Below are 10,902 nucleotides of genomic sequence, written 5' to 3' on the forward strand. Positions count from 1 at the left end.
GTTATACTTTCTTTTCTTTTTTTTTTGAATCTGATCAACGAACCATAATTTTATAAGTAAAAAAATAAACTATGTCATAAAATACATCTTGATAAAATACATGAGATGTTGTTTTCATGGAAAACTTCAAAAAATAAATGTGAAGTTAGTGGTCACCATACAGTGAGATGATACAGTACATGTTAGCTACACATCAGTAAACCTGTTATTTTCACTTGTTACAACACAACTTCTTAACAGTTCACATAATTAAGCACAGCTTAGTTTCACATTATACATCTAGGGTTGAAGAATACTAAGATACAGCCTCTTTGATCAGAGGGGTTCATAATTGCATGCATTTTCATACCAGCACAAAATCTCATTCCAGAGAATGAACAGTGCTGCCTTTGCACCATACACTGTAAACCCCTTAGTGTTAATTTTACCACTTAAAGCCCTATTTTATACCTTCAAAACATTTTCAAAAATAGAAGAAATAGCCAGTCTACAAGCTCACAACATGTTGCATCGCAATGTGGTTGTGAGCTTGTAGGTCGGCTATGTTTTGCAATTCTGAAAATGTTTGAACAACTATAAAAGCACTCAGGTTTTTGCAGTGTGTAGGTGTGGAAGAATTCAACTCTGCAACGGTCACAGAAAACATGTCATAACCCTTGATGTCAAACTTTACACAACATCAAAACACTACAAAACATTATTGGGGAGAGACCATATACTGTAGCTTGTTGGCTGGTTCACATTAGCCTGTATATGTCCAATCCAATCAATTGCATAACAGCTTCACTTTCACAAGGCCAGAAGTGTGGGAGAATCAAGACTATCTTTCATGATCTCAGAAGGACTGAGGCCCAGCCCCTTGAGGCTCTCACAACCCTCAGCCATGGAATCAAAATCAGAGTGATTGAAGGAGAACACGGTGCGGTAGCTGCTACATGTGGGGCTGGAAGACATGCTGACTGGTGTGCTCAGAGACTCGAGGTCGTTGGCCACCGACTTGTACAGGGTTTCCCAATCTGACATGCAAAACGGCCCACTGAGGTCTATGTCAGGGACTGATGCCGCCGTGTCAGGAGTCATCACTGCCATCTCTAGGCTGGGGACCAAGTCGTCCAGGTCATCTCCTCTCAAGTCTGCCAGTGTCTCCTCTTCTGCACTTGAACAAAGGAGGATGTTGGAGTTCCCCAAAATGGCTGCCGGGGAGATGCATGGGACGACAGTGTCCACATCTGGGGCCATTGTTGTGTTGCTCTCGGGTGATTTGCTGTTCTCTAAGATGGAGAGGAGCTGTGGGGAGGCTGGAGGGTCCTGTAGCATTGCACTAACGTCATCTTCCTCGCCTTCTTCTTCATTAGCTAATTTGCAGGCCGGCATGTGGGCAGCTAAAATCTGCTCAAGTCTCTCTTTCTCTTTCAGGAGCTCATCTATCTCGCTCTGCAAGGCTGCTTTTTCTTCTTCCAGCTCGTCTGTTTCCTGAAGTGCAGGACAAAAAGAAAAGAGACATGATAAGGAGACATGAATAAAATGCTGCTTGATGTGGTTCTCAAAGTGGGGTCCAGGGACCCCCAGGGGTCCTTGGGGGGGTTCCAGGGGATCCCCAGTAATTTTTTAATATAGCATAAAAATCTGTTGATTTTAACCCTTTATTCCTCAGCTAGAAATAACCGATCTACAAGCTCATTACCTCGCGATGTGACACCTTGTGAGCTGCTATTTTCAAAAGATTTAGAAAAATCTTGAAAAGATGTGGGGCTACACAGATCTTCTCTTATGACTCTTCTTCTCTTGTGTTATTTTCAAATGGGTCTCCATGGCCAAATGGGGTCCTTGACATGAAAATGTTTGAGTCCTGGGTGTCCCCATCATGTCAGCATGCCATCATCTTAAATAATACAAGACAGCTATGCTCTTATGTGGAGGATGTTCTATGAACACGTTTCCACACCTTTATAGGCCCAATGTTTTCATAAAACACATACTTACAGCTTGTAAGGTGTCTGTAAGCTCCCTCCGTCTGTTACGACACTTTGCTGCAGCAATTTTGTTTCTCTCCCTTCTGATCTGCCTCTTTTCGTCATCCACCTTGGGAGGCTGAAAACAATGACAAAAAAGAAACCCATTTGAATTAGCCTCGTTCCCAGTCTTACTCGATTTGAATGCGCATTCTCCAGATTTTTGCCACATCTGCATCTGGCTCTAAAAGACAAATTTACTTGCCGATAGAATAATCTTCCCTCATTCATTGCAGTGTGCTGAAAATACTAAATAAAATAAATAATAATCATCATTGGCTCATCATCAATTTCATCATCACCAAATCGTTCAGTGCATGGGTAAAAATGCTGCACTGGCACGGTCTACCTTGCCTGTTAAATGAACGTGCATTTTTGTATGTTCGCCATTCAAAAGACACACACAATAGGCTATATAGATAAAGAATGGCCATCCATCCATCTCTGCATAATAGGCTACCTGCTCTTTCTGTCCTTTCCGGCTGGCGGATTGTGCCTTATTTGCGCCCGCTGGGGATGGTTTCACTGCGCCGTGTGTTTTAGGCTTTGCGTGGCCGAGGGAGGGGGAGACAGATGTTAGGACTGTCGGCTGCACCATCCACTTCAGATCCGGGGAGGTGGAAATTGCAGTCACAGTAGGAACAAAGGAGTCTGGAGTACTTGTTTCAGTATCCTGTAAAACCACACACACACACATTCACACAGTTAGACATATACGTCCCTGATCAACAGTGTAGCCTCCAGTAACCATCACGTTTATGTTTGACTTTTGTATGAAACATCAATCGGCGACAACAATAAGGGGGGACGGGGGGACGGATGAAAATAGCCTTTTCTAACATTCATCTTCGTCGTCGTGGTCGTCATCATCATCATCATCATCATCATCATCATCATCATCATCATCATCCTCATCCTCATCCTCATCCTCATCCTCACCACCACCATCATCATCATCATCATCATCATCATCATCATCATCATCACCATCAATCATTATCACCATCCTACTGAAAGGTCATCACCAAGACATGCATCTCAAAACATGATTGCAATATTAGGCTATAGAGTGACAATCATCAAGCCTATATCGCGTATAGCCTATAGCCTATTATTTCTACATCCAATTGGGCAAATAGCCTGCAGGGATTATTCCAATAGACGTGTTAATATTGTTAATTAGATTCTTTGTTAAATAAATTGGCAAGTCATTTTATTTCATCCAAATAGCAGCTTTTACCTTGGTGCTGCTGTCCATTGATGATGCGCTACAAGGCGACTCAGGAGAGCGCTGGCTGCACGCAGGGGTGTCCCCGTCAGGCGATGCTGGGCTACAGCTGGATGACGAGTCGTAATCGGGGCTGGAGTCTGGATGCATGTTTTCTTCAAAAATCGCAGTATTGTTATAAAAACGTGTATACGGTAGGCTAGCAGTTTTTGCAATGGAATATCTAAGACCTATAGCCTATCACCCACTGGCCACTGTCTGCTATATAGCCTATTCCCTTTGCCAGGTTCATAAATGGAAACTGGACAGATAGTGAAGAGGCCCGCCTTTTATAGTGAGATGGAATTTTATGAATGAAATCTTGTGTGGTGAGACCGAACCATTTCAGAAAATGACAGGGTTGTAAGAGGGTGCAAGAACAGCAAGCACATGTTTTCCAATTTAACGAGAAACACATCTTAACCATAAGGAATTAGTATAGGCTTTACATTTGAAATAATATTATTTGTTTTATTGTGATTAAATGTAGGCAAATAAAGCATTAACCCCCCATGTAAAAATATACCCACCCACCACCACCATGAATGAACAACGTCACAACAGCAGCACCTTCATTGTGTGCATTACGTCCCCTTTGTGTCAACATAGTTAAATTATATAATGATTAATAATATGTATATATATAAAATACTTAAGCCATATTAATTATTATTATACAATATAATTATACAATACAATACAAATAGTAAAGTCCTTGTAACAAGTAGCCTACATTCAAAGTTCTTCTTGATATATAACCTCATAATTCCTTCTGTAAAAGCAATATGTAGGCCACATAGGCCTAAAAAAGAAATAAAGCAGTAAAGCAATATGCATATAAATGTCCTGGATACCCCTTCTTAAAATCAAAGTAGGCTAATTAATTCCATAGGCTATCTGTCTGTACAGTGCAATGTGTGTACCCGACCACATGCTGAAGAAACAGTTGATGATATATAGCATAATAATCTTTATTAGGCTATATGTCGATGTATTTATAGCCTACTTGCGTAATCATTTATATATAGTCAGTAAAATGCCATCTAGGATATTATCACCTGTCTGTGCATATGGAGTGAGCTCCAGTAACAAGACTTGTCACTGTAGTAAAGGAGCCAATCACAGAGTAGTCTAGCCGGACCATATATGGCATTTCCTGTTAACATGGGCACAATCTGCTGCACAGAGTTCAGACAGCAGCAGCAGCAGCACATGTGGCCCACCACTCAAACGCAACTTAAGTACTGTGGTGGAGAAAGTTCTCAAATGTTTACTGCAATGTAGAAATACTCTATTACAGTAAAAGTCCGGAATTCAATTCACACGTTTTCAAATGTATAAAATGTATTAAAAATCTTTTGAAAATAATAGATCTACAAGCTCACAATGCCTGAGCTTGTAGATATATTGGCTATATATTGGCTTTTTTGAAATGGCCAAAATGTATAGTGCTGAAGTGGGTAATGTATGTTTTGTAATAATAATAATCTACAAAGTAACTAGTAACTCAAGTTTTCAAATAATTAGTGAAGTGAAAGTATAATATTTGCCTCTGAGATGGTGGAGTAGAAGTAAAAGTATTGAAAATTAGAAATACTCAGTAAAGTAAAAAGTACCTCTCAGAAAGGGGATGGGCATAGGCTGCTTTTAGGACTGCATGGCAGCTTATGCTACAGTAAAATCCTCAGTGTAACAGTGTTAATATATCAATTTACAACCAAAATGCCTAAGGGTCTATTTGGTTACATCCTGTAGGTTGCACTTTAAATGAATATTGGGTTATTAAGTAAACTGAACGCAAGTTGCCTCTGTACTTTACTTGCATTACAATTCAATTCAAAGAATATTTATTGGCATGAGAAAACATATAGGGTATAACGCTTTTTGAAACAAACAGTAACAATCTTTTGCAGTCACTTTTGCCTTTTGGGACAATTAGCAGACCCCCCCCCCCCCATCACCTATACCCATGGTTTAGGTGGTTAAAGCTATTCCCACCATGTCGGCTTCTCAGACATTAGGCGAATTAATGGTTAGGCTATATTTAGCCTCCATAGATGATGATGACCTCACAAATCCTCTCAAGTGAATGTGATGGAACGTGACTGAAGGGGGCTCTCTCTCCCTCGACTTGTTGCCACTGCTTCCCGGTAGTCACACCCCCCTCCTATAGGCCAGTTACTGGAACATCATTAGGATTAGGTGGTCGTTTATTCAGACGCGCCGCTCAAAGAAGAAGGGAGTTCAAGGGTCACGGGTGAGAGACATAATTACAGGGGGACCCCCCCCCCTCTTCAGCCCACAAATGAGTGTTTTCACTGGGACAAGTCGAGCGTGAATCTGGGAAAACCTTTTGGAGTTTATTTTTAGACTCTCTGTGACATCATTGTTCAAAGCCTGTATAGGTTGAGGTTCGTGCATGTAGTTGTTTGTAGACGGGTCAAAGGTAAAACTATCTCAAACAGTTTTGCAGAACAATGAACTCAAAACATTTGCATAGTCAAAAATGTTAGAGCATTTATTTCTCCCGCTTTCTGCTAGTGAATGAAACAAGCGGCTGGCTGCATGTGCATGGTGTCCAGTGTTGCCATATTTTGTGAGAGAAATAAGCAACCTTGTTGTTTTTCTAGGAAAACAAGCCAACTTAGGTCCCATGAAAATACCCGATCTGCCATTTTCAAAAACTCTTGCTATAAAATGTGGAATATTTTGAATATTTTTGAAACACTCGAACAACACAAATAGGCCTACTGCACTGGCACAAAACATTTGCATGAAAATATTTGAGAACCACTGGTTTAAATGATAATTAAAAAAATTGGAAGCAAGCCTAAATAAGCACTTTAGAAACGAGCCCAAAAAACTGCAACCAGCAACTACCAATGTTTTACACAGGCAACAGAAATGGAAGCCCAAAGTCGCTTATAATAAGCCGACATGGCAACACTGGCATGGTGTCACCGCAGAGGCTTGGCGTAGTTCCAGTGCTCCGCTGCAAACACACAGAGCGTGCTATGTAACGCGTGCGTCACTGACGCGAAGGGGTGGGGCGTTGCCAAGACAACGCGAGGAATGTTCAACAAAACAGACGGGGTGGTTAGGATCCCCTCTTCGGTTCTTTCAGATCGCTGAGGTGGCACATTTATTGCAGAACTCCCTCTATCTTTATTATCATTACATTTAAGCCTTCACAAAACGTTTTTTTTAGCACACTGGAAGGCTCACAGAAAAATAAAAGCTTCCTTTCAGAGTGATCTATTCAATTCAATTTGACTGATTGAATTGATTTAAACGTATCCAATTAATATATAGGCTTACCATACTGTTCATAATATGAACAAATTCAATAATTAATATTAAATATTATTTAATATTAATTATTTGTATTATTATTAGGCCTATAGGTCTACATATGGGATAACAGACAGATCATCTTCTTATGTCTAATCAAGTGCTAAATCCCACAAGAAAAAGTTTATTTGAAGTAATAAAAAAAAAACTGTGATCCATAATTCATATTTAATTGGTAAAACGTTTGTTTTAACCAATCTGTATGCTAGAGTATGTTAATACAACTATGTATCCGCAGTGCAGTGGTTGGAGGTAGTCTCCCTAAACTCTTCCATTGAGAAATCCCTGGGGACTGCCTCTTGACTGAGAAATAGAACACGAGTTCTTCTAACTTAATTGCCTCTCAATGATTAGGCCTATTTTGTAGCCTACTGGGGCTGTAGGGTTTCCACACATAGTCAAATCTAAGTCAAGTCAAGTCTAATATAAACAGTCCTGGGGAAGACCTACCTGTTCCCTCAAGAGCTGCAGGCAGACAATTATGGAAAAGTACACCCGACCAACCAGTTTGCTAGTCTACATTTTTAAGACACACCTCTTGTTAGAATGCACACAAGAGTACAAGCCCTGCCCGAGGGCAAAGTACACACGTCAGGTCATGGATAGACGGATCATGTTGTGACAGGTTCTCCTCCTGTGTGATTGTGTACACAATCTTTGCAGCATTTTACATCCAAATAAACTGCTGCATGCGTATTATGCACTTATAGGCTACGCCAAATCAAACAGCAACGTTTCATGTCCATTTCAGGGGGGGAATTGAATTCTAGTATGAAATTAAGTATTTAGCCAAAAATTAAGTATTTAAAAGTAAATAATGACAACTAGGACTAGCTAGGACAAAGATTCTTGATTCTTGAAGTAATGTTGTAAACTCGCTGACCTAACAGCTAATTTAGCCTACTATGTGGATTCATTACTTCATTTTTATTTTCAGCTGACAGCTGTCATAGTAGGCTAATAACACACACTATAGACAATTGGCTTTTTTAATTCATTTCTTAAACCCAGACACCAAGATAGGCAAGTCTGCATAAACAAATGACCTTTTTGTTCTTTATTGTACGCGGTGTCTATTTGTTTATTTATTATCCCAAGTTTTCACAGCAGCTTCTATGTTTGTTGTCTTACATCATGTCGCTGTTAGGTCGGACGGTGCATAGGCTACATTTCCCGTAAGGTCCGCCCCTTTTTACAGGATGCACCATATATGGTAAATGACGAAGAGGATTCCCCTGTTTCTGGAAGGTTCCCCCTCTGTTGTGGGCGGGTCTCGGGTCTCGGCAAATCTTACTTTCGATATACAAACAATGGTAAATTAATTGAATGATAATATATTTTAATGGCATGCAAGAAACGACACAATTCGTGGTTTGGGCATGTATTTCTATCTTTAAATCATGTGTTTTTTGCCTTGTGATTTCGGATGAAGCCCAGAGCCCTCTGATGAAGGCACGCCCCCTTTGTTCACGTCATTACCCGGCCCCCCATTCCTTTCCTATAAAGCTCGGCGGAGCTGTCAGACTCGACAGTCAAACTTTCAGCAACTCTAGAGAGAACAATAATAGGAAGGACATAGCAAAACGAGCTCAGCTCAGCACTCGGGAGTTACTTACAAACCTAAAAGGGATTTCCTGACAGCTTTTTGGGATTTACTTTTTGTTACGAGTTTGTTTCGCTTCCGTAAACAACATGATGTTCACCGCGTTCAACACGGATTGCGACTCTTCCCGCTGTAGCACCGCTTCCCCGGCCGGTGATCATAACCTGGGATACTATCCGTCACCAGCTGGATCCTACTCGGATCTCGGGTCTCCCCAGTCTCAGGTAGGCTTACTACTCAAAATATAATGACACTTGCATTGTAAGAGGCTAATTCAGAATATAGATCCCATCCCATAGATCAGTGGTTCTCTAACCTTTAATTTCAAGGACCCCCATAACTCTCAGAGTTACCGACCTGTAAAGGGTCCATTTGGAACCCCCTCAAGGAACCCTGAGGGTCCCTAGACCCCACTTTGAGGACCACTGCCATAGTTGTCTCTCTTACATATTATTGCTTAATGCTTAGCATGCAAGCTATGCAACATCCAAAACATCTATTGAATGTAACAGCATCTTTATAATAATAATAATTGTATGTAGCCTATTAGATTTGCTCTGCACCGGAGCAGGGACTTGTTCATTTATTCACGTGGAACCTCCAGAGAGAGGTGTAACGTCATGGCTTACATCACAGGGATATTTATACATTCTTATGCTTTTTATAGACTGACTGACTGCCTACTTCATTAATATGTATCATACTGCTACCTCATGTGCTCAGTGTGCTGATGATTCTTTCTTCATTCCTTACAGGATTTCACTGACCTCACATCATCAAGTGCCTCTTTCGTTCCCACTGTCACGGCCATCTCCGCAAGTCCAGATCTCCAGTGGATGGTTCAGCCTTTCTCCTCAGTTGCCCCTTCCAATAGAGTTCACCCATACAGCTCCAGCCCCTGCCCAGCTTACTCCACATCAGCAATGAAGTCCCCTGCATCCAGGGCTTACAACAAGAAGGGCAGATCAGGCCAGGTAATTGTCATCCCATATCCTAATGACTTAAATTACACTGTACAATCCTGAGTATTCATTTAACTCTGAGAGTGCACACATGTACATTTGTAAATGAACGCAGGATTTTACTTAGTATTGTAGCATAACAAGTAGAGTCCTCTGCATTGTTATGCATTAGTTATTATGCATTAGTTATTCCATACATTAAAGACAGCTGGAGACTTAATGTCCTCTTTTTGTGTATAGGTTTCTACTGAGGAGGAAGCGAAGAGAACAGTCCGCAGAGAGAGAAACAAGCAAGCTGCCGCCAAATGCCGCAACAGGAGGAGAGAGCTTACAGATACACTGCAAGCTGTAAGTATTTTACTAATATAATGTAGCTAAAATAATGCAACATCATTCATCATAAGACTTCATGTGTTCAACTGCCAATGGCAGTGTTTTCCAACAGCCAAATTAATGTCCTCCTTTTCTCTGTCTTGACAGGAAACTGATGAGCTGGAGGATGAGAAGGCCAACATTCAGAATGATATTGCTAACCTTATGAAGGAGAAAGAGCGACTGGAGTTCATTCTTGCGGCCCACAGGCCCATCTGCAAGATCCCCTCAGACTTGGACATCACTTTCCCGCAATTCCCGGTCATGTCAGTTTCCCCTGCCCACTCCTGCAGCTCCACCACCACTGAGGTCTCCATGCAGACTCAGACCTCCCCTGTTTCAGTGGAATCGTGCACCAGCACAGCCCACCAGTCAGTTTTCACCTCCACCTCCAACTCAATCTTCTCCAATATCTCCATCCTGTCCACCACCACAGACCCCAACAGCACGGTCAGGTTGACCGACCTGGACACTGCAGCCCTGGAGGAATCTCTAGACCTGCTGACCAAAGTAGAGATGGAAACGGTCCGGTCAGTGCCAGAGGTGGACCTGTCCAGCAGCCTGTACACCACCCAGGACTGGGAGCCCCTCTACACCTCGGCCGGCACCACTGACTTTGAGGCCCTGTGCACACCCGTGGTGACCTGCACCCCGAGCTGCACCACATACACGTCTTCATTTGCATTCACCTATCCCGAGGCCGACACCTTCCCCACCTGTGCCGTGGCCCACAGGAGAGGAAGCAGCAGCAATGACCAGTCCTCCGACTCCCTCAGCTCACCAACCCTACTAGCCCTTTGAGGACTCTTCCACAACAATAGTACTTCCTAATAAAAGCACATTTACTTCAAGTATGAGAGGTTGAAGTGCAGATCACAGGGCTATGGATTGGACTAGCAAAATGTTTATTTTATTTGCCTTTAAATATTCTGGCCTATTTCAACTATGTAGCAAGTCAAAGCATGTTTAACTAATACCACCTAATAGTTTTTATGTTTACGAATAGATTTATTTAATATCTGATTTAATGGTGCTAGATGACAAAGTTGTTGTATTGTTGCTGTGTTCAGAGCAATAGTTACACTATATCTTGATCCATTTCTTTCTGGTTGATGGTATGTGAGAGTATTGTACAATGTGATTTAAAAGTGATGTGCTATCTATCTATCTATCCATGGTTTGAGTGGTCTTTGTTATGGTATGAAGTTTTCTGTGAAAACTGTATTTATTTTTTAAAATTTAATTTTTTTTTTTTTACATAAAGAATAACAAGGAAAACATTGAATGTTGTTTCCAAAACCTGTAAATAAAAAAAATAGTAATGTTTAAATTCAA

At 41.3% G+C, this 10,902-nt stretch overlaps 2 protein-coding genes across 2 annotated transcripts; one reads left to right on the plus strand and one right to left on the minus strand.

The window, feature by feature from the left end:
* Positions 1 to 789: 789 nt before the first annotated feature.
* Positions 790 to 3,390, minus strand: LOC308103748 (protein c-Fos-like; the record flags this gene model as incomplete). Its single annotated transcript, XM_080453898.1, has 4 exons — positions 790 to 1,473; positions 1,984 to 2,091; positions 2,473 to 2,685; positions 3,253 to 3,390. 4 exons carry the CDS (start codon positions 3,388 to 3,390, stop codon positions 790 to 792), a joined length of 1,143 nt encoding a protein of 380 aa, XP_080310024.1.
* A 4,781-nt stretch (positions 3,391 to 8,171) lies between these two features.
* On the plus strand, positions 8,172 to 10,902 carry fosab (v-fos FBJ murine osteosarcoma viral oncogene homolog Ab). Its single transcript, XM_080453101.1, has 4 exons — positions 8,172 to 8,457; positions 8,989 to 9,207; positions 9,436 to 9,543; positions 9,676 to 10,902. The coding sequence occupies exons 1-4, from the start codon at positions 8,323 to 8,325 to the stop codon at positions 10,366 to 10,368; spliced, it is 1,155 nt and encodes a 384-aa protein (XP_080309227.1). The 5' UTR covers positions 8,172 to 8,322; the 3' UTR covers positions 10,369 to 10,902.

Source organism: Gymnoscopelus braueri, assembly GCF_963280865.1.
Source record: "Gymnoscopelus braueri genome assembly, chromosome: 16".
Taxonomy (NCBI): domain Eukaryota; kingdom Metazoa; phylum Chordata; class Actinopteri; order Myctophiformes; family Myctophidae; genus Gymnoscopelus; species Gymnoscopelus braueri.

What these genes read in the sequence shown, in the direction of transcription:
- fosab (XM_080453101.1), top strand. Translation starts at nt 8,323, where the DNA reads ATGATGTTCACCGCGTTCAACACGGATTGCGACTCTTCCCGCTGTAGC. An exon ending in AGAAGGGCAGATCAGGCCAG is followed by an intron (nt 9,208 to 9,435) that starts GTAATTGTCATC and finishes TTTTGTGTATAG; the next exon opens with GTTTCTACTGAGGAGGAAGC. An exon ending in TTACAGATACACTGCAAGCT is followed by an intron (nt 9,544 to 9,675) that starts GTAAGTATTTTA and finishes CTGTCTTGACAG; the next exon opens with GAAACTGATGAGCTGGAGGA.